At 43.2% G+C, this 24,527-nt stretch overlaps 1 protein-coding gene across 11 annotated transcripts in view; it reads left to right on the top strand.

Moving 5' to 3' along the window:
* The window catches only part of LOC122557607 (liprin-alpha-1-like), a 237,289-nt gene that overhangs the window by 85,025 nt on the left and 127,737 nt on the right, over positions 1-24,527 (top strand). For all 11 annotated transcript variants that reach the window (XM_043705331.1, XM_043705336.1, XM_043705327.1 and 8 more), the window contains exon 2: positions 19,317-19,418. In XM_043705331.1, coding sequence (XP_043561266.1) covers positions 19,317-19,418 — 102 coding nt within the window. The remainder of the gene's footprint in view (positions 1-19,316; positions 19,419-24,527) is intronic.

The raw sequence follows: 24,527 nt of genomic DNA, 5'->3' as shown, positions 1-24,527 counted from the left end.
AGGAATCTGGGACTGTCCAGGTGAATTTGAGGTCGGGGTGGAAGGTGTTAGTAAAATGGATGAACTGTTCACCCTCCTCGTGGGAGCATGAAGTAGTGCCGATACAGTCATCGATGTAGCGGAGGAAAAGGTGGGGAGTGGTGCCAGTGTAGCTGCGAAAGGTGGACTGTTCCACATATCCTACGAAGCGGCAGGCATAGCTGGGGCCCATGCGGGTGCCCATGGCTACTCCTTTGGTTTGGAGGAAGTGGGAGGATTGGAAAGAGAAGTTGTTCAGGGTGAGGACCAGTTCAGTCAGTCGAAGGAGGGTGTCAGTAGAAGGGTACTGGTTGGTACGGCGGGAAAGGAAGAAGCGGCGGGCTTTAAGTCCTTCGTGATGGGGGATGGAGGTGTACAGGGACTGGATGTCTATGGTGAAGATAAGGCGTTGGGGACCGGCGAAGCGAAAATCATGGAGGAGGTGGAGGGCGTGGGTGGTGTCCCGAACGTAGGTGGGAGTTCTTGGACTAAGGGGGACAGGACCGTATCGAGGTATGCAGAGATGAGTTCGGTGGGGCAGGAGCAGGCTGAGACAATGGGTCGGCCGGGACAGTCAGGTTTGTGGATTTTGGGCAGGAGGTTTTGCCAATGATACAAAGGTTGGTTGTGTTCTAGATCTTGTCAAGAGCTGATGCAGGATACAACAAGACATTGATCAGATGCAGAGGCTGAGAAGTGGCAGATAGAGTTCAACCTGGATAAATGCGAAGTGATTCATTTTGGAAGGTTGAATTTGAATGCTGAGTACAGGGTTAAAGACAGGATTCTTGGCAGTGTGGAGGAACAGAGATCTTGGGGTCCATGTACATAGATCCTTCAAAGTTGCCACCCAAGTTGATAGGGTTGTTAAGAAGGCATATGGTGTTTTAGGTTAAATTAATAGGGAAAGAGCCGTGAGGTTTTGCTGCAGTTCTGTAAAACCCTGGTTAGGCGACACTTGGAGTATTGTGTTCATGGTTGCCTCATTATAGGAACGATGTAGGTGCTTTAGAGAGAGTGCAGAAAAGATTAGATTAGATTACTTACAGTGTGGCAACAGACCCTTCGGTCCAACGAGTCCACAACTAACCCGCCGAAGAGCAACCTACCCAAACCCATTCCCATACATTTACCCCTTCACCTAACACTACAGGCAATTTAGCATGGCCAATTCACCTGACCTGCACATTTTTGTACTGTGGGAGGAAACCGGAGCACCTGGAGGAAACCCACGCAGACACGGGGAGAATGTGCAAACTCCACACAGACAGTCAAAGATAGAGTAGATAGCCAGAGACGTTTCCCCAGGGCAGAAATTACTGTCACGAGAGGTCATAATTTTAAGGTGATTGGAAGGAGGTTTTGGGGAGACATTAGAGGTCGGTTCTTTACACAGTGTGGTGGATGCTGAACAAGCCTGTGAACAGCAGTAAATTGAGGGGTGTGTCGGTTAGGTTGGACTTCGATTAAGATAAATGCTCGGCACAGCATCTTGGGCTGAAGGGCCTGTACTATCCTGTACTCCTCTGTTCTGTGTTTTAAAATTGGGGTGTGCAGTCCCTATTACTTCAATTCGTTGCGGTTGTTGAACTCTACACAAAGAGCAAAAATCTCATTGTGGTTGAGTGTGAATACTGTGGTTTTCTAGTCTTGTACAATTGCACAAATACATTCCTTCATCTTTACTAAAGGAACGTTTTGTGACAGCTGCTAGCTGGAAACCTGTTTTGCCAATTATGCATTAAATTAACCTCGAGACATGTACTTCACATACTTAAATTCTCCAATATGACATTTTGCAAAGGTTGCAGCCTTAACATGCTTTGGGTATGTTACATTAATTTGATTGTATTGTGTTGAAAGTGCTTTACCTAATTTTTAGTGTTTCATTTTCTACATGTCTGGCTACGTACAGCGGAAATAATTGCTGTACAATGCTATCAAAATTCCATTTTATGAAGTTGTAGAGAGTGATTACTCTTTGTGGAAATTGGATGAGCAGAGGGATCTTGGATGAGCAGAGGGATCTTGATGTCCATGTGCACAGATCTCTGAAAGTTGCCACCCAGATAAATAGTGCGGTGAAGAAGGCATATGGCGTACTGGCTTTTATTGGTAGAGGAATTGAGTTCCGGAGTCCTGAGATCATGTTGTAGTTGTATAAGACTCTGGTACGGCCGCATCTGGAATATTGTGTGCAGTTTTGGTCCCCATACTATAGGAAGGATGTGGAGGCAATGGAACGGGTGCAGAGGAGGTTTACCAGGATGTTGCCTGGTATGAAAGGAAAATCGTATGAGGAAAGACTGAGGCACTTGGGGCTGTTATCACTAGAGAAAAGAAGGTTTAGGGGTGACTTATTTAAGCGGGCATTGGATAGGCATATGGAGGATAGTGGGCTAGTGTAGGTTAGGTGGGCTTGGATCGGCGCAACATCGAGGGCCAAAGGGCCTGTACTGCGTTGTATTTTTCTATGGTGAGTAGTAAAGATTAATTCTCTCACTTCTGATGGAAATGCAGGTGCTGTGTCTTGTGGCAATTAGTGTTGCTCAAATGTTGATGTCATAATTTTATTTCTAATTTATTTTTAAGAATCAGGTTTAGGAACAACTGACAGTGACAGCATTGCCAACATTATCACCTGCATTAGCAGAAGAACAAAGTGAGGCTAGCCCATTTGACCCCTTGAGTCTGGTTCACTTTCAATACAGTCATGGGTGATCTAATTTATCATCCTGCTTTCATTTCCTTTTTTAAAAATTTGTCTCAACGGGGACAGAGTAATTGAATGTTGCTCACCTTTGCTGCTTGGAGGTGAATCACTGTGCATGCAACAGAGCCTGATCTCTAATCATCTCAGCTATTCCTTCCATCGAGCAATAATATCGATTAAAGCCAGGACTCTGTGGAATTCAGTATGCGATGTTAAAGGACCAACACACAAGAGTCTTCCTCCTCTTCAAAATGAAGTTTGGGATCTGGAACTTCAGCAGTCTCATGGACAACCCCAGCAGTGACAAACCTGAATGTTGTAGTGCTATGATCATGCAAGAACATTGGCGCTGTGACATTGATATTACTGCCATGAGTGAAAGAAGGCCAGCTCAAAGCAAAGGGCAACAGATACTCTTCTGGAAAGGTGGTCCAAAACAGTAACACAACCTCCCTGGGGTTCACTTCATCTTAAAAAAAACAACAAACTATTTGACCATCTTATTGAGCCCCTTATGGATTAAGCAAATGCGCCTTGCCCCTCGTTCACCCTTGCCCAGAAGCAATATATCTCAGTTATCAATGAAAATGCTCCAACTCAAGAAGTCAACAAATACAACCAAATAGGAATCCTCCTCCATCCCCAGTTGCTCAGTGCCCCATGTGGCAAAGGGAGATGAGCTGATTCTCCTGGTGACGCCAGTGCCAAAGTGGGAGAATGCAAACCTTTGGAAAAGTGCAGTTGGCAAGGACAATGTAGGGAAAGCGAGCAGCAACCGAGGCAAATGAGAGAACAGGCCATAGGCTAACCATCCAGAGAACAAAGATCTTCCCCAGCTTGGTGCCACAGTGTAGCACTGTACCTTGACTATTCATGATGAGCCACTGGACGATGTCGGTCAATTCTCATGCCTTGGAAGCATCTTGCAAGTGAGGGAAGAGATTGACAAAACTCATCACTGCCTACCATGTGCCAGCACAATCTTTGGTTTTCTGTCTACAAATATGACTTTTGATCAGAAAACTCAAACCTCAACATCAAGCTCTAGGTCTACAGGGCAACAGTGTTACCATCCTTTTGTATGGATCAAAAATGTGGCCAAAGTAGAGCAGACCTTTCAGTGCTCTCAAGGCACACTACCAGTGATGCAGCTGCAAATCCAATGACAGGATAATGCTCCAATATCAGTGTCCCCTCTCAGGCTAGCATCCCCAGATTTGAGGCTCTGATTGCAGTCAATCAACTATGTTAGGTGTGTCACGTCATTCACATTCCTGGTACACACCTTTCAAAACCAGATTTCGACACTGAACTTTGTCATGGCTAGCCATTACTAGGAGGCCGGAGGAAAATTATTCAAGATGTCTTCAAAACCTTCCTTTGAAATAACTTTGGTATCCCCATTGACTCATGGGAATCTGTAAACCAAGACAACCCAGACTGGATAAGAAACTTTGAAGACGCCAACCATTGTGTGTCTCTTCCAGACATGGATTGTCTCTTCCAGGCAAGATGCATGTAAAAACCTGAATGTCCTATTCACTACCTTATGCAAGCACACTTTGCCCCAACATGCACAAGGGTTTATGGACTTGGTTTTGGATTATTTAGCCACCTCATTACTCTCAGCGCCAGAGTAGCAGAAAGTCATCCTAAATCTGAGGGACTGCTTCAGAGAAGAAAGGCTAAGTGGTCTTATTAGATTAGATTTTTATTAGATTAGATTACTTACAGTGTGGAAACAGGCCCTTCGGCCCAACAAGTCCACACTGACCCGCTGAAGCGCACCCACCCAGACCCATTCCCCTACATTTACCCCTTCACCTAACACTACAGGCAATTTAGCATGGCCAATTCACCTAATCTGCACATTTTTGGAGTGTGGGAGGAAACCTGAGCACCCGGAGGAAACCCACGCAGACACGGGGAGAATGTGCAAACTCCACGCATTCTCCTGAGGCAGGAAATGAATCAGTGTCTCTGGTGCTGAGAGGCAGCAGTGCTAACCGTCTTGGTGTCACGTTTGGTCAGGTAATGTTTTGACAATTACTCTATTCTTGTTTCTTCTGTTGTTCCACTGTTTTTGCCAAGTTTTAACCAAGACTATCATAAAGTCTCATGTGAATGATTCCGATGGAACCTACACTGGCATTTGGTTAGCACGGCATTACTGCCAAATGTCATTTTGTCGCATGAATGATGGTATGATACAACTGCCATCATTTGATGATCACTGAAATAAATCAATGGGGCAATAAATGACTGGTTTGAATTTTTGTTGCTTTTTCAGGAATGGTCATATCTGGGCAATTTTCCAGCACTTTAAGGGTTTGCATGCTTCCACGAACTGGTGGTGGTGTAATAATCATGTGAGTAGGTGTGAATTGGCTTCCTTTTTAAACCGCTTTTAGTTTGCAGCTATCACACTTCAATTTCAACATAGGTCTCCGGTTAAAAATCAAGGAGCCAATAGCAAAGTTGTCTGGAGTGAAATTAAGGATAATAGGTTTGCTTACTCACCCAACAAAAGTAATAAAACATGACATTGAACACACTAGTGTTGGTATTAACTTTACAAACTGGGCGAGTGTCCAGCATAAGAAGGATGATCAGACATAAATTAAAACATGCTTAGAGTCCTTGAGGTCTTGGGTTTTGCATGAAACCATACCTATACAATTGATGACTTGTATCAGCCACTGTGAGATTTATAATAACTGTGATTTTAAGAAGTGAATGTTTATCCAATTTACTCCATCACCAAGCATTGAGTTTGAGGGGCTCAGAGAAATGCAGGGAAAGAGAGAGAGTGTGTTTTGAATGGTCTGGTGACTAATCCACTTTCCTTCTCCCACTGCCCATAAGCTGCTGTCTAAAATAGAGGTCATTTGTGTATTCCCATTTCTGGCTTCATTTTTTTTCACGCTGGATAATCCGCAATCGACTTTCATCCCAACATACAAAACTTCAAGAGACGTGAATCAACCGAAAGATACAGATCTGAGTTTCAGTGCCATTTTATAACCGCTTTTATTTCAGTGCAGGCTGACTGATTTGATTGTGTTTATCACTGTTTCGTGAGCTTGTTTCTATCGGGGCAGATGACCACTGTGGCCATCTTAAGTGAGTGTTTTTTTTCGTTCGATGAAACTATTTTCGTCCCTGAAAGGTCCCAGGTATTAAAAATCATTTTGAAATTAAAGGCCCCATTTTTATTACTTTCATGCTAGTGGTGAGGGGTAATTCAGTGATGTGAATTATCAGAAATTAACTCCACTAGAATCTGGGGCAACTCATCCAGTTTTGGCCGAAGTCTCCTCTCGGTCAGGAGGACTTGGTAAGGTGTACCTTTTCAGTTTGGTGTGTCCAGTTTATGTCAGGGTATTATGCTGGAATTTATTCCTTAATATTTCTGTTAAAGTTTAGTGCAACTGAATGACTTGCTCATCTGTTTCAGAGACCAGTTAAAAGGTAAGCATGTGGATGTACAAGAATAAGAAAGTCTTGACAAATTCCCACACACTTGTACTAAGAACACATTTGGAATATTTTGTGTAGTTTTTGGTGTCCATTTTCAAGGATTTAGAACATAAAACATAGAACATTGCAGTGTAGTACAATGTTGCACTAACCTGTAGAGATCAATCTGAAGCATATCCAGCCTACGCTACTCCATTTTCATCCATATGCTTATCTAGTGACCATTCAAATGCCCTTAAATTTGGCAGGTTACAGGCAGTGTGTTCCACGCCCCTACTATTGAGTAAAGAAACTACCTATGATATCTGTGCTATATCAGTCACTCCCTATAATTTAAAGCTATGTCCCCTTGTGCTAGCTATCTCCATCCGAGGAAAACGTCTCTCACTGTCCACCCTATCTAACCCTCTGATTACCTTGTATCTCAATTAAGTCATCTCTCAACCTTCTCTCTAACGAGAAAAGCCTCAAGTCCATTAGCCTTTCTGCATAAGAACTTTCCTCCATACCAGGCAACATCCTGGTAAATCTCCTCTACACACTTTCCAAAGCTTCCACATCCTTCCTATAAAACGGTGACCAGAATTGTACGTAATATTCTAAGTGCAGCCACACCAGAGTTTTATACAGCTGCAACATGACCTCATGGCTCCAAAACTCAATCTCTCTCCCAATAAAAGCTAACACACCTTACACCGCTAAACAGCCCTATCAACCTGGGTGGCAACTTTCAGGGATCTGTGTACATCCACACTACCAAGAATCTTACCATTAGATCAGTACTCTACATTCCTGCTACTCCTTCCAGAGTGAATCACCTCATATTTTTCCACATTAATCTCCATTTACCACCTCTCAGCCTAGCTCTACAGCTTATCTATGTCCCTCTGTAACCTGCAACATCCTTTCACACTCCACACTCCATCGTGTCATTTGCAAATTTACTAACCTTTCCTTCCAATCCCTCATCTAGGTCATGTCTAAAAAATGACAAGCAGCAGTGACCCCAAAACAGGTCCTTATGGTAACTGAACTCCAGGATAAACATTTCCCATCAGCCGCCACCCTCTGTCGTCTTACAGCTAGCCAATTTCTGATCCAAACCGCCAAATCACCCTCGATCCCATGCCTCTGTATTTTGTGCAATAGCCTCCCGTGGGGAACCTTATCAGACGCCTTACTGAAATCCATGTATACCACGTCAACTGCTTCACCCTCATCCAGCGGTTTGGTCACCTTCTCAAATAACTCAATGTTTGTGAGGCATGACCTATAATTCACAAAACTGTGTTGACTATCCCTAATCAAATTATTCCTTTCTAGATGATGATAAATCCTATCTCTTATAATCTTTTCCAACACTTTACCCACAACCGAAGGAAGGCACACTGGTCTATAATTACCAGGGTTGTCTCTACTCTCCTTGAACAATGGAAAACATTTGCTATCCTTTGGTCTTCTGCCACTATTTCTGTCAACCATGATGACATTAAGAACAAAGTCAAAGGCTCTGCAATCTCCTCCCTGGCTTCCCAGAGAATGCTAGAATAAATTCCATCTGGCCCAGGAGACTTCTCTATTTTTACACACTCCAGAATTGTTACACCACCTCCTTGTGAACCTTAACCCCATCCAGTCCCCAGGATCCAGTCCCCAGGATCCAGTCCCCAGGATCCAGTCTAGTATCCTGTATCTTCATATCCACCTTGACAGCATGTCTTTTTCCAGTGTGATTACTGACAAAAATGATTCATATAGCGCTTCCCGTACCTCCTTGGACTCCATGCACAATTTCCCACTACTATCCTTGATTGGCCCTAATCTTTCTTTAGTTATTCTTTTATTCCTGATCCAACTCAAGAAAGCTTTAGGGTTTTCCTTGATCTTATCTGCCAACAACTTCTTAAGTCCTCTCCTAGCTCCTCTTAGCGCTTTTTTAAGTTTTTTTCCTGGCTAACTTGTAACTCTCAAGAGCTCTAAACTGAGCCTTCATGCCTCATCTTTACGTGAGCTGCCTTCTTCCTCTTAACAAGAGATTCAACTTTATTCGTAAACCAAGGCTCCCTCGCTCGACCACTTCCTCCCTGCCTGACAGGAGCATACTTATCAAGGACACACAGTAGCTGTTCCTTGAATGAACTCCACGTTTCAATTGTGCCCATTCTCTGCATCCTGAATCTTGCCTAATCACATCATAATTCCCTTTCCCCCAGTAATAACTCTTGCCCTGCATTATATATCTATCCCTTTCCATCGCTAAAGTAAACATAACCAAATTGTGGTCACTATCACCAAAGTGCTCACCTTCCTCCAAATCTAACACCTCCCCTGGTTCATTACCCAGTACCAAATCCAATGTGGCCTCGCCCCTTGTTGGCCAGTCTCTACATACCGTCAGGAAACCATTCTGGACAAAAACTGTACCGTCTAAAGCAATCGAACTATAGTCTTTCCAGTCAATATTTGGAAAGTTAAAGTCCCCCATAACAACTACCCTGTTACTCTCGCTCCTATCTAGAATCATCTTTGCTCCTCTTTGCTCTACATCTCTACGTCCCTTCTGCCACTGTAGTTCTGTCCTTGACTAACGATGACACACCTCCCCCTCTTTTACCATCACCGTGTTCTTACTGAAACGTCTAAATCCTGAAACTGCACCAAACATTCCTGTCCCTGCTCTATCCATATCTGTCAAATGGCCACAATGGTCCCAGGTTCCACCTCGTATATTTGCCTTTGAGGCAGGACAGTGAGGTTTGGTCCCTGGGATGAGTGGGTTGTCTTATTGGAGGATGAATAAATTAGGCCTTTACTTTTTGGAGGTAAAAATAAATGGATTACCTACTAGAGAAGGTGCAAAACATGACCTACTCTTGGGAAATAAGGCAGGGCAGGTGACTGAGGTATCAGTGGGGGAGCACTTTGGGGCTAGTGACCATAATTCTATTAGATTTAAAATAGTGATGGAAGAGGATAGACCAGATCTAAAGGTTGAAGTTCTAAATTGGAGAAAGGCCAATTTTGACGGTATTAGGCAAGAACTCCCAAAAGCTGATTCGGGGCAGATGCTCGCAAGTAAAGGGATGGCTGGAAAATGGGAAGCCTTCAGAAATGAGAATCCAGAGAAAGTATATTCCTGTTAGGGTGAAAGGGAAGGCTGGTAGGTATAGGGAATGCTGGATGACTAAAGAAATTGAGGGTTTGGTTAAGAAAAAGAAGGAAGCATAGACAGGATAGATCGAGTGAACACAGTCTGCCAATTTCTTAGCAACAAACCCAAACAAGTAGTCAAAATGCATCCAGAAACCCTAGCCACTTTCCCCTACGACAAAGACATCTCGGAAATGACTGCCAGACTACTCAGACCCCTTGGCATAATGGTAGCCCACAAACCCACCAACACACTAAAACAGCAGCTAATGAACTTGAAAGACCCTATACAGACAACAAGTAAATACCTTGCAAGAACTGTAACAAACACTATATTGGACAAACAGGCAGATAACTAGCCACCAGGATACATGAACATCAACTAGCCACAAAAAGACATGACCCACTCTCACCAGTATCTCTAAATACAGATGAGGAAGAATACCACTTCGGCAGGGACAACACATCCATCCTTGGATAAGCCAAACAGAGACGTGCGAGAATTCCTAGAAGCCTGGACACTCCAACCGGAACGCACTCAACAAAGATATTGACTTGGATCCCATTTAACACCCCTTGAGAAAAAGAACAGGAAATGACATCACCAACCGTCGAAACCTAAACACGTAAATAAAAAGCGGGCCATACCACCATTGCTTCACCAGCAGCTCACCGATGAAGTATTGTGACAAAACGCCTGAAAACAAACCTTCCAGTTCAGTGACAAAACTTATATGCAGAACCTCAAACTCGCTCAGAATAGTGTGTCACATATTTAAAATCAGGATGAAAAGGAATCTCTTTTGAGGACAGTGAATCTGTGGAATTCTTCACTGTAGTGGGTTGTCGAGGCTGGATTGACAAGTATATTCAATGCTGAGAGAGGTTTTTTTAATCTCCTAAGGGAATAAAGGGTTATGGGGAATTGGTGGGAAAATGAAGTTAAAGATTATGAACCAACGGTAAACTCATGAAAATTTGGACCAGACATGATGGGCTGAATGGCCTGCTTCTGCTCCTACTTCAGGTCTAACAGTTGCAAGTCGAAATGGGACCAATTAATGTTCAAATAACAGATTACACATAGGTCAATATTTTACTGTTTGAAATGGAGCTTCTACAGGCTGTCCCCATGTTGTGAATGATTTCTGTTCTTGAGTACATTCAGATACGGTGCAGGGCAATATAAAGGAGCCGCCTGTAAGTATAAGACATGTTCCATATGTCATATTGTTCAAATTACATATGGAACATGTCTTATACTTACAGGCAGCTCCTTTATATTGCCCTGCACCGTATCTGAATGTACTCAAGAACAGAAATCATTCACAACATGGGGACAGCCTGTAGAAGGGGCCCCCATACTTTGATGGAGACATACGTTTAATTGATTTATGGGATAAATCTCCATAGCTGCTTTCAATCAGCTGTTTACAGGACTTGCAGTTTTATGATTTTAACACTAAAGTAGAAGGACCCAGAGTGTCACTTTTCTTTGTGACTTGGTATCGTTGTGGGTAACAGATGACACATTTGCTCAGTGAAAGACAAATTGAATAGCTTCCACTGAAATGAAATATTTTGAACTGTAATGAAATTTCTGAGAAGATTCTCTTATGTAACTGCTGGTTATTTTCATGTTCAGATTAATTATAACAGCAATTTCATCTTTTAATTAAAATTTCTCCAGGGTACAGTTATAGAGTAGCTTTATTTCCTCCTCCAGAATTGGATTTATTGCAAATTCCATTTTTAATAGACTTCCTAAAGTCTGCATGAGCAACCATGTTGTAGCTGTGACTTTTCAGAGCCGAACTTACAGCATTACAATGTAAAATGCTCTATAATTCCTTATACTACTCAAAAGTAGAATAAATTTGTTTACAGTCTTGGTCAATGCTCCACAACCTAAAAACAAATGCATACAATAATGTTGCACAGTGTAACTGAAAGACATTGCCATGCCTTTCACTTTCAAGTTGCCTGTGCTGCATTCCCATTGACACACTAAAACGCACAATCATAATTTGTGATGTGATCGTTCAAATTAAGCACTTGTAAATTTTCTTTTCTTTGTCTGGACTGAGCCCTCCCTCTGCTCAATGCAGGCAGGCAACAAGTTGTCTCCACTTTCTGACCCAACTGGTTTTGCTTCTCCTCTGTGCTTACACTTCTCCAGACACAGAGTGGTGGACATTTTGATTCACCTGTGTTCTGAGAACTGAATAATTTATTTGTACTGTATTAGTACTGTATTTAGAAACTGATATGTAGTGTTGTTACATAGTGACTTTTTGGCAATTGAGAAATTGCAGCTAATGCATAAATGTGTCTTTGTAATTAAAGTAGCAATCCTGTATTCATACATTGAGTGATGTGTAGTGTTGATTTTTGTACGTTAGTAATTTTCACATTGTAAACTTGCAGCCTGCCACACTATTGAGTTATCAAGAGGAACAAAACTCAAGTGACCTATAATCTTCCAATATATTGCAATCTTCTGTTTAATTCTGACTTTCCAATTTTTATTGCCACAGATGGACTCCAGCTTTGGGCTGTACACATTTGTAACTTAAATTTGATGACCACTTGTCGTCTTTGAGAATAATGGTCTCTGATAAGATTGCCACTGTTTTGTCCTTTTAATAAAATGTTCCTACGAATTGTAGGAGGAAAATTCTAACTATGAATATGGGCCAAGTGCTGGAAAATGGGATTAGAATAGTCATAGTCATCGAGATGCACAGCACGGAACCAGACCTTTGGTCCAATCCGTCCAGGCCGACCAGATGTCCCAACTCAATCTAGTCCCACCTGCCAGCACCCAGCCCATAATCCCTCCAAACCCATTCTTATTCATATACCCATCCAGATGCCTTTTAGGCTGCCATGTTTGTCTTTTCAACAATAGCAATTACAACTCATTGCAAGGGGAGCACCTTGGGAAATCTTGGCATGCTAAACTAATCTATAAGTAGGAGCTTTATCTTTGCCATGGTTATGTGAAATAATCTGATGAGTCTTTTCAAATTTGAAAATTCAAGGAATAGATTAGAGAGTTGAGCCTGTTCAGTCATTCATAAGTATTCTATCAGCATCATTTATCTACTTGTGCTCTATTTCCTTACAAATGTATTATTTTACACCATGATTATTTAAGAAACATGGATGTAAAATATATAACCAGGTCCAGTCGCATTCATGTTTAGTTTTGGCGCATGCACTTCAAGTCAAATCAACTGCAAAGGTCTCCAAGCATGACACCTACGTTATAAGTGACTTCCTTTGTTGTTTCAATGATGTGGGTGTCAGTAGCAGAGTGAACATATACTGCCTGTCTCCAACTGTCCCCAATCTAGTCCCACCAGCCAGCACCCGGCCCATATACCTCCAAACCCTTCCTATTCATATACCCATCTAGATGCCTTTTAAATGCTGCAGTTGTAGCAGCCTCCACCACATCCTCTAGCAGCTCATTCCATACATGTACCACCCTCTGCGTGAAAAAGTTGCCCCTTAGGTCTCTTTTATATCTTTCCCCTCTCGCCCTAAACCTATGCCCTCTAGTTCTGGACTCCCTGACCCCAGGGCAAAGACTTTGTCTACTTACTCTATCCATGCCCCTCATAATTTGGTAAACCTCTATAAAGTCACCCCTTAGCCTTTGCTTCAGGGAAAACAGCCCCATCCTGTTCAGCCTCTTCCTATAGTTCAAATCCTCCAACCCTGGCAACATCCTTGTAAGGAGAAAGTGAGGACTGCAGATGCTGGAGATCAGAGCTGAAAATATGTTGCTGGAAAAGCGCAGCAGATCAGGCAGCATCCAAGGAACAAGAGAATCGACGTGTCGGGCATAAGCCCTTCAGGATTCCTGAAGAAGGGCTTATGCCCGAAACGTCGTTTTCCTGTTCCTTGGATGCTGCCTGACCTGCGCTTTTCCAGCAACACATTTTCATTTTCAGCAACATCCTTGTAAATCTTTTCTGAACCCTTTCGAGTTTCACAATATCTTTCCAATAGGAAGGAGACCAGAATTGCACGCAATATTCCAACAGTGGCCTAACCAATGTCCCGTACAGCCGCAACATGACCTCCCAACTTCTGTACTCAATACTCTGACCAATAAAAGAAAACATACCAAACGTCATCTTCACTGTCCTATCTACCTACGGCTTCACTTTCAAGGAGCTGTGAACCTGCACTCCAAGGTTTCTCTGTTCAACAACACTCCCACGGACCTTACCATTAAGTGTATAAGTTCTGCTAAGATTTGCTTTCCCAAAATGCAGCACCTTGTACTTATCTGAATTAAACTCCATCTGCCATTTCTTGGCCCATTGGCCCATCTGATCAATATCCCGTTGTAATCTGAGGTAACCCTCTTTGCTGTCCACTACACCCCCAATTTTGGTGTCATCTGAAAACTTACCATCTGTACCTCTTATGCTCGCATCCAAATCATTTATGTAAATGACAAAAAGTAGAGGGCCCAGCACTGATCCTTGTGGCACTCCACTGGTCACAGGCCTCCAGTCTGAAAAACATCCCTCCACCACCACCCTCTGTCTTCTACCTTTGAGCCAGTTCTGTATCCAAATGGCTAGTTTTCCTTGTATTCCATGTGATCTAACCTTGCTAATCAGTCTCCCATGTGGAACCTTGTCGAACGCCTTACTGAAGTCCATATAGATCGCATCTACCGCTCTGCCCTCATCAATCCTCTTTGTTACTTCTTCAAAAAACAATAGTTAAGTGTTTTTGACTGGCACAGATATGATAGCGAAAAGCCATTTTTTGTGATGTAGACCTTTATGGCAATTTGCTACCTGACTCTGAAAATGAACATAGAACATTACAGTGCAGTTCAGGCCCTTCGGCCCTCGATGATGCACCGACCTGTGGAACCAATCTGAAGCCTATCTATCTTACTCTATTCCATTTTCATCCACCTGTTTAACCAAAGACCATTTAAATGCCCTTAAAATTGATGAGTCTGCAACCGTTGCAGGCATTGTGTTCCACATCTTCTACTGAGTAAAGAAACTACCTCTGACATTTGCCCTATTTCTGTCACCCCTCAATTTAAAGCTTTGTCCCCTCGTGCTAGCCATCACCATCCGAGGAAAAAGGCCCTCACTGTCTACCCTATCTAACCCTCTGATTATCTTATGTCTTAATTGAGTCACCTCACAACCACCACCTCTCTAACAAAAACACCCTCAAGTCTCTCAGCCTTTCCTCATAAAACCTTCCCTCCATACCAGGCACCATCCTAGTAACCTCTGCACACTTTCCAAAGCTTTCACATCCTTCCTGTAAAGCGGTAACCAGAACTATATACAATATTCCAAGTGCAGCCGCATCACAGGTTTGTACAGCTGCAGCATGACCTCGTGGCTCTGATATTCAATCCCTGTACAATAAAAGCTAACCTACTGTGTGCCGCCTTAACAACTCTATCAACCTGGGTGGCAACTTTCAGGGACCTATGTATGTGGACACAGATCTCCCTGCTCATCTACACGACCAACAATCTTACCATTAACCCAGTACTCCTTATTCCTGTTGCTCCTTCCAAAGTGCATCACCTCACACTATCCCACGTTAAACTCCATTTGCCACTTCTCAGCCTAGCTCTGCAGCTTATCTGTGTCCCTCTGTAACCTGCAACATCCTTCACCACTATCCACAACTCCACTGACCTTAGTATCGTCTGCACATTTACTAACCCATCCTTCCACACCCTCATCTAGGTCATTTATAAAAATGACAAACAGCAATAGCTCCAAAACAGATCCTTAACTCCAGAATGAACATTTCCCATCAACCTGGATTAGTGGTGCTGGAAGAGCACAGCAGTTCAGGCAGCATCCGAGAAGCAGTAAAATCGACGTTGCGGGCAAAAGTCTTCATCAGGAATAAAGGCAGAGAGCCTGAAGGGTGGAGAGATAAGCTAGAGGAGGGTGGGGGTGGTTAGAAAGTAGCATAGAGTACAATAGGTGAGTGGGGGAGGGGATGAAGGTGATAGGTCAAGGAGGCGGGTGAAGTGGATAGGTGGAAAAGGAGCTAGGCAGGTCGGACAAGTCATGGGGACAGTGCTGAGCTGGAAGTTTGGAACTAGGATGAGGTGGGAGAAGGGGAAATGAGGAAACTGTTGAAGTTCACATTGATGCCCTGGGGTTGAAGTGTTCCGAGGCGGAAGATGAGGCGTTCTTCCTCCAGGCGTCTGGTGGTGAGGGAGCGGCGGTGAAGGAGGCCCAGGACCTCCATGTCCTCGGCAGAGTGGGAGGGGGAGTTGAAATGTTAGGCCACAGGGCGGTGTGGTTGATTGGTGCGGGTGTCCCGGAGATGTTCCCTAAAGCGCTCTGCTAGGAGCGTCGAGTCTCCCCAATTTTGAGGAGACCACATCGGGAGCAACGGATACAATAAATGATATTAGTGGATGTGCAGGTAAAACTTTGGATGTGGAAGGCTCCTTTAGGGCCTTAGATGGAGGTGAGGGAGGTGGTGTGGGCGCAGGTTTTGCAATTCCTGTGGTGGCAGAGGTAGGTGCCAGGATGGGAGGGTGATTTGTAGGGGGGAGTGGACCTGGCCAGGTAGTCACGGTCTTTGCGGAAGGCAGAAAGGCATGGGGAGGGGAAAATATATCCCTGGTGGTGGGGTCTTTTTGAAGGTGGCGGAAATGTCGGATGATTTGGTTTATGCGAAGGTTGGTAGGGTGGGAAAGGTGAGCCACAGGGGCGTTCTGTCCTTGTTACAGTTGGAGGGGTGGGGTCTGAGGGCGGAGGTGCGAGATGTGGACGAGATGCTTTGGAGGGCATCTTTAACCACGTGGGAAGAGAAATTGCGGTCTCTAAAGAAGGGGGCCATCTGGTGTGTTCTGTGGTGGAACTGGTCCTCCTGGGAGCAGATACGGCGGAGGCGGACCTATTTCCCATCAACCACCCACTTTAAGAAGCCATGAGTACCATTAGTCTGGTTAATCCACTTTTATATATTAAGCTAATTTCCGCTTGCAGGAATTCATTCAGTGCTCTTTGAAGGCCTTTCAGCAATACACATTCACTGTACAAAGTGTAAAATGTAGAATTTGACTTGTCAATGTAAAAGCAAGTGTTGAGACAGATTTCAGAAAGATGAGTTTGAACATATTTAGAGAAATTTTCACTTTCTCAGGATGTCCCAGAGCACATTGTGGTGTATGTCTGAAGTGTCGTCAGTCCATAAGGAAGCCAATCTACACATAGCAAGTTCCCTCATTCTGTCATCACATAACTGGCCAGGTAAAAATGTTTTAATTGTGTTGCTTGAGATAGATGTTGATCAGGACACTGAACATTCCTGTTTGTAATTGAGATCTTGGATACTTGTCTTCACCCAAACAGCTTTACCTCACAAGCGTCTCTCCAAATTCCTCATGATTATCATGCAGCTTGTCTGACATACAATATTGGATGAGTGTAATCTGCTTGAACTAAATGTTGGGAAAACCAAAACAGTGAACCCTCTAAACAGTGCAGTTGCTTGGAGGATCTGCACATTCCAGTTGGCATGCAGGTACACCGAATTCCAGTCTCAAGCTGCTGCCTTGCCTGGACTAACAGCAACAAAGATGAGGTTTCAGACCAAAACTCTTGATTTAAGCCCCTGAGGCCCATCGTAAATGTGATTAGCTGGTTACCAATTCCATCCTCTTCCTTCAACCATCTAACCAATTTCTGTGCAACCTGGGTGATGCATTTGACCTCACGGTGAGCTTCTGACTTGTCTCCACTCCAGCACCAAAATTGTTCACTTCCATTTCTGTAATATTACCTGGGATTGGCTGTGACCTAGCTCACGTGCTGAAAATGTAATTCATTTCTTTACCTCCAGTTTCCCATTCGGGTTTTCCTGTATTGTCTACAGCTTTCACCCTAAATAACTTTATGCTCATTGAAAACTCCACATTCTACCTTTGAATATATCCCATTCATTCAGTACCCTATAATCACTGACTTGCAGTATCTCTGCCCTGCAACACTTATCTTTTTAAAATTCTCATCCTTATTTACAAATCTTTCCATAGCTTGCCTGTCTCCTGTCTATGAAAAGTAACTTTACACACAGTAAACTCCCATAATCAGTAATGTGATGATGACTACATCTTGTTTTTGTGATATTGATTGAGATGCAGAACTGGCTCAAAGGTAGAAGACAGAGGGGGCTGGTGGAGAGTTGTCTTTCAGACTGGAAGGCTGTGACCAGTGGTGTGCCAAAAGGATCATTGCTGGATCCACTGCTTTTTGTCATTTATATAAATGATTTGGATGTGAATGGTTAAAAATTTTGCAGATGACACCAAAATTGAAGGTGTAGTAGACAACGAAGGTGGTTATCTCAGATTTACAATTAAACCTGAAAGTAAGGATGTTATGCGTCAGTTATACAGGACTTTGGTAAGGCCACATTTTGATTACTGTGCGCAGTTCGTTTCCTTATTTAAGGAAAGGTGTTAATGCACAGGATGCAGCTCAGTGGAGGTTTAGTAGATTGATACCTGGAATGAGGGCGTTGTCTTTAGGTTGGACAGGCTGGGTTTGATGCCACTAGACTTTAGAGTGAGGGGTGACTTAGTTGACATGTCTTAGATGCCAAATGATGTTGACAGTGTGGAAGTGGAAAGACTGTTGCCTCTGAAGTGCTCTGTTTTAAAACTGGGTTGACCATTTTAGGGAGAAAATGAGGTCTGCAGATGCTGGAGATCAGAGATGGAAATGTGTTGCTGGAGAAGCGCAGCAGGTCAGGCAGCATCTAGGGAACAGGAGAATCGACTTTTCGGGCATTAGCCTGAAGAAGGGCTAATGCCCGAAACGTCGATTCTCCTGTTCCCTAGATGCTGCCTGACCTGCTGCGCTTCTCCAGCAACACATTTCCATCTCATTTTAGGGACTCAAATGAGAAAAAAAGTTTGAGGTTTATGTGACTTTGGAACCTCTCTGCTTCTAAAGGCAGTGAAATGGCGGTCCAGCATAGGTAGGTAAATTCTTGTCAGATAATGTTGGATGCCATCAGGGTGGATGGGAGCGTGCAATTCAAAACAAAACCTCACTACTCGTGATCTTATTCAATGGTGAATCAGGCTTTAGGGGCCAAATGTCGTCGTCCTGCTCTCATTTTCTAGGTTTGTTTCTGCATCTCTTGATGAGCATAATGGTATGTTTTTGTCTTCCTGTCTCACTGGGTATGTGCTGTGATCACTTGAATGAAATGGTTCAGCTACTGTCTAAACTACTCAATGAAGGATAACTACTTAAATAACATGAAATGGTGCTGCCAACCTGGAATTATCTGAAAACAAAATGTTAATTTTTGGGAAGATTGAAACTTAAGGCAAAGTGAAACAAAATAGAGCTGTGTTTAAACTGTGATTTTATAATGATTGGAATTGCTTTCCTGAACAGAGCTGTCAATTTATGACCGAGATGAGAAATTTCTTCTGATGGTATTGAATCTGTAGATACATTTATTGCAGAAGGCTATCAAGGCTGGGTCATTGAGTATATTCAGGGCTGAGGGAAACACATTTTTAATCAGTGAGGGCATCAAGGGTCTCGGGAAAAGGCAAAAAATGGAGTCAAGGATTATCAGATCAGCCATGATCTCGTTAAATGATTGAATGGACCTGATAGGCTGAAAGGAGCTGACAAAGTCAATTTCTTATGGATTTGTTTACAGGAGTTTACTATTGCTTTGACTCAGTTGCATATTAACCGTTTACTAAGGCACAGCACCCATGTCGAGTGTATATGCAGTCCAAAAGAAGCTTTGCATTTCTGGTGAATAGTCTTAACTGAATGCTACTTTAGAAGAATTTTCTCCCATTTAGCTGGCAAAAAAGTTAGATTTTTCTGTTTTATGGTTCTGTTTAATAGTAAATGTCTAAATTTAAACCAGTCCCATATTTCTTTTACAGGAGTTTGCAGCACTCACAAAAGAATTAAATGTATGCAGAGAGCATCTCCTGGAAAGAGAGGAAGAAATTTCTGAACTGAAAGCAGAAAGAAACAACACTCGGGTAACTGAACTATAAATAATGAAAACATATCCTTACTTCATGCAATTGTAAATTTAATGCAAAGTAAGAATGCTAATGGAGCTGTCATTTGCAATCCCCACAGTAGAATTTTGTCACTTTTTAAAAATAAATCATTATTTTGGTATAATTGTCAAGAGGTTGGATTTGTTGTTATATTTGCCAGATTAAAACTGAAATATTACTTGGTTAGTTATGGCTTCTAATCTTTTACCCATTGCCACCTAACAAACATGGTGGCTCAGTGGTTAGCACTGCTGCCTCACAGCACCAGAGACCTGGGTTCAATTACAGCCTTGGGCGACTGTCTGTATGGAGCTTGCACATTCTCCCTGTGTTTGCATGGGTTTCCTCCGGGTGCTCCAGTTTCCTCCCACAGTCCAAAGTTGTGCAGGTCAGGTGCATTGGCCATTCTAAATTGCCCATAGTGTTCGGTGCAATAGTCAGAGGGAAATGGGTCTGGGTGGGTTACTCTTCGGAGGGTTTTATTTGTTGAACTATATGGCTGTGTCTTTTCAAGGCTTGATCTCCACAAAATATTTATTAACTAAGATTTCCATGGGCACTTTCAAATTTCGGAACACTTGGAGAACAATATCAGTTGAAGTGCATAAATGGAATAGTAAGGAATTTAACTGCAATACGTTGTTTATTTTCTGGCTGCAAATGACCACTGCCTGATGATCATAGAGGAACAGAGTATAGAACACAGCACAGTACAAGCCCTTCGGCCCATTATGTTGTGCCGAGCATTTATCTTAGTCTAAGATCACCTTAACCTATACACCCCTCAATTTACGGCAGTCCATGTGCTTGTCCAGCAGTTGCTTAAATGTCCCTAATGTCGCTACCACCGCTAGCAATGCATTCCACACATCCACACTCTCTGCATAAAGAACCTATCTCTGACATCTCCCCTAAATTTTCCTCCAATCACCTTAAAATTATGATCCCTCATGACAGCCATTTTTGCTCTGGAGAAAAGTTTCTGGCTATCTACTCTACCTCTGCTTCTCATTACCTTGTACACCTCTATCAAGTCACCTCTCTTCCTCCTCCTCTCCAGTGTGAAAAGCCCGAGCTCGCGCAACCTCTCTTCATAAGACAGGCCCTCCAATCCAGGCAGCATCCTGGTAAATCTCCTCTGCACCCTCTCTGAAGCACCAACATCCTTCCTATAATGAGGTACCCAGAACTGGACACAATATTCCAAGTGCAGTCTAACCAGGGTTTTACAGAACTGCAGCAAAACCTTGTGGCTCTTAAACTCACCGACCTCCAAACGGAATTCTTCCTATCCACTACCACTCGCTATCGTCTTTCAGCCAGCCAATTCTGTATCCAGACAGCCAAATTTCCTTATATCCCATACCTCCTAACTTGCCGAATGAGCGCTATTGTGGGGAACCTTATCAAATTGTTTACTGAAATCCATATACACCACATCCGCTGCTCGACCTTTGTCATCTTGTCTCGTCTGGTCCTCAAAGAACTCAATAAGGCTTTTGAGGCATGGCCTGCCCCTCTCAAAACCATGTTCACTATCTTTAATCACACTATGTTTTTTCCAAATACTCATAAATCATATCTCTCAGAATCCTTTCCAGTACCTTGCTTACTACAGAGGTAAGACTGACTGGTCTGTAATTCCCAGGGATCTCCCTTTTCCCTTTCTTGAACAGAGGAACAGCATTTGCCTCCCCCCAATCATCTGGTATTACTCCTGTGGAGAGTGAGGATGCAAAGATCATTACCAAAGGCACAGCAATCTCATTCCTCGTTTCCCATAATAACCTTCGATATATCTGGTCCGACTCTGGGAAATTATCTATGTTGCTGCTTCCCAGAATCTCCAGCATATCCACTTCCTTCATATCAAATTGTTCAAGCCTATCAACAAAGTTCCCTCTCTCTAGTGAATACTGAAGCAAAAAACTCATTTAGGGCCTCCCCTACCTCTTCAGACTCCAGGCACAACTTCCCTCCAGTATCCCTGATCGACCCTACCCTCTCTCTGATCATTCTCTTACTCCTCACATACATGTAGAATGCCTTTCATTTTCCATAATCTTTCCCGCCAAGGCTTGTTCCTGAACCCCCCCCAGCTCTCCTCAATCCATTTTTGCGTTCTTTCTTAGCTAACCTGTAATTATCTAAAGCTGTATCAGATCCTTGCTCCCTCAACCTTAAGTTTCCTTTTTCTTTTTGATGAGAACCTCCTCTATTCTTGTCATCCAAGGCTCCTTCACCTTACCATTCCTTGCCTGTCTCAGTGGGACAAAGTTATCTAACACTCCCAACAAAGGGTCCTTAAACAGCCTCCACATTTCTGTTGTGCATTTCCCATAAAATTGTTCCCAATTTATACTCCATAGCTCCAGTTTAATAGCAGTGTTATTTCCCCTCCCCCAATTAAATACCTTCTCATACTGTCTGCTCCTATCCCCCTCCATGGCTATGGTAACAGTGAGGCAGTTGTGGTCACTGTCAGAAAGTGCTCTCCCACCGAGAGATCTAATACCTGGCCTGGCTCGCTGCCTAGTACCAAATCCAGTATGGCCTCCCCCGTCGGCCTATGAACATATCGAGTCAGGAATCCTTCTTGAACACACCTGACAAAACTGGTTCCATCCTGACCATTTGCACGAAGGAGATTCCAATCGGTATTAGCGAAGTTGAAGTCACCCATAACAACAACTCTGTTACATCTGCATCTTTCCAAGATCTGCTGTCCAATCTGTTCTTCCATCTCTGCTGCTATTGTGTGCTCTATAGAAAACGCCCAATAAAGAGACTGCTCCTTTCCTGTTACTGACTTCCACACAATAGACAAACTCTTCTCAACAACTAAGAGGAAAAAGGCAGCTTCTGTTAGGATGAGACGTGAAGACTCGGTTAGGGTGCTTGAGAGTTACAAGTTAGCCAGGAAAGACCGAAAGAGAGAGCTAAGAAGAGTCAGGAGGGGACTTGAGAAGTCATTGGCAGATAGGATCAAGGAAAACCCTAAAGCTTTCAAGAGGTATACCAAGAATAAAAGAATGACGAGAGAAAGATTAGGGCCAATCAAGGATTGTAGTGGGAAGTTGTGCATAGAGTCAGAGGAGACTGGACAATGCTAAAGGAATAGTTTTCATCAGTATTCACACTGGAATAAGACAAAGTTGTCGAGGAGAATATTGAGATACAGGCTATTAGACTTGACTGGATTGAGGTTCACAAGGAGGAGGTGTTAGCAATTCTGGAAAGTGTGAAAATAAGTCCCCAGGGCTGGATGGGATTTATCCTAGGATTCTCTGGGAAGTCAGGGAGGAGATTGCAGAGCCTTTGGCTTTGATCTTTATGTTGTCATTGTCTATAGGAATAGTGCCAGATGGCTGGAAGATAGCAAATGTTGTCCCCTTGTTCAAGAAGGGGAGTAGAAACAACCTTGGCAATTATAGACCAGTGAGCCTTCCTTTGGTTGTGGGTAGTGTTGGAAAAGTTTATAAAAAGATAGAATTTATAATTATCTAGAGAAGGATGAGTTGATTAGGGCTCGTCAACATGGTTTTGTGAAGGGTAGGTTGTGCCTCACAAACCTTATTGAGTTCTTTCAGAAGGTGACCAAGCAGGTGGATGAGGGTAAAGCGGTAGATGTGCTGTATAAGGATTTCAGTAAGGCGTTTGATAAGGTTCCCCACAGTACGCTATTGCACCAAATATGGAGGTATGGGTTTGAGGGTGATGTAGCGGTTTGGATCAGAAATTGGCTAGCTGAAAAAGACTGAGTGGTGGTTGATGGAAAATGTTTTTCCTGGAGTTCAGTTACTAGTGGTGTACCACAAGGACCTGTTTTGGGGCCACTGCTGTTTGTCATTTTTATAAATAACTTTAGATGAGTGCGTAGAAGGATGGGTTAGTAAATTTGCAAATGACACTAAGGTTGGTGGAGTTGTGGATAGTGCATTTTACAGAGGGACATAAATAAGCTGCAGAGCTAGGCTGAGAGTTGGCAAATGTAGTTTAATGCAGAAAAATAAGAGATGATTTACTTTGGAAGACGTAACAGGAATACAGAGTACTGAGCTAATGGTAAGACTCTTGGTAGTGTAGGTGAGCAGAGAGATCTTTGTGTCCATGTACATAGATCTCTGAAAGATGCCACCCAGGTTGACAGGGTTGTTAAGAAGGCATACGGTGTGTTAGCTTTTATTGGTAGAGGGACTGAGTTTCGTAGCCATGACGTCATGCTGCAGCTGTACAAATCTCTGGTGTGGCTGCATTTGGAGTATGTGCATACTGTTCTGGTCCCCACATTATAGGGAGGATGTGGAGGCTTTGGAAAGGCTTCAGAGGAGATTTACCGGGACGTTGCCTGGTATGGAGGGAAGGTCTTATGAGGGAAGGCTGTGGGACTTGTGGCTATTTTCATTAGAGAGAAGGAGGTTAAGAGGTGACTTAATAGAGACATAGAAGATAATCAGAGGATTAGATAGGGTGGACAGTGAGAGCCTTTTTCCTCAGATGGTGATGGCTAGCACGAGGGGACATAGCTTTAAATTGAGGGTAATAGATATAGGACTGATGTCAGAGGTAGTTTCTTTACTTGGAGTAGTAAGAGCATTTAAATGGTCATTGGATAGACATATGGATGAAAATGGAATAATGTAGGGCTTCAGATTGGTTCCACAGGTCGGCGCAACATCGAGGGTCGTTGTGTGTTTTGTTTTTTTCTGTAGCTGTGATGTACTCTGTAATTAAAAATGCTTTTCCCCCTCCTCTTTTACCCTCTCCCTGTTCTTTTTAAAATATCAAAACCCTGGGACATCCAGAAACCTTTCCTGACCCTATCAAATCCATGTGTCCGTTATGGCTACAACAATATAGTTCCAAGTACTGATCCATGTTCTAAGTTCATCACTCTTATTCCTGACATTCCTTACATTGAAGGTAAAAACAATGACTGCAGATGCTGGAAACCAGATTCTGGATCAGTGGTGCTGGAAGAGCACAGCAGTTCAGGCAGCATCGAGGAGCTTCAGCAAAATCGACGTTTCGGGCAAAAGCCCTTCATCAGGAATAAAGGCAGAGACCCTGAAGCGTGGAGAGATA

The sequence above is a fragment of the Chiloscyllium plagiosum genome, chromosome 16 (assembly GCF_004010195.1).
Source record: "Chiloscyllium plagiosum isolate BGI_BamShark_2017 chromosome 16, ASM401019v2, whole genome shotgun sequence".
In the NCBI taxonomy this organism is placed as follows: Eukaryota; Metazoa; Chordata; class Chondrichthyes; order Orectolobiformes; family Hemiscylliidae; genus Chiloscyllium; species Chiloscyllium plagiosum.
This window is presented reverse-complemented; position numbering and strand designations above follow the sequence as displayed.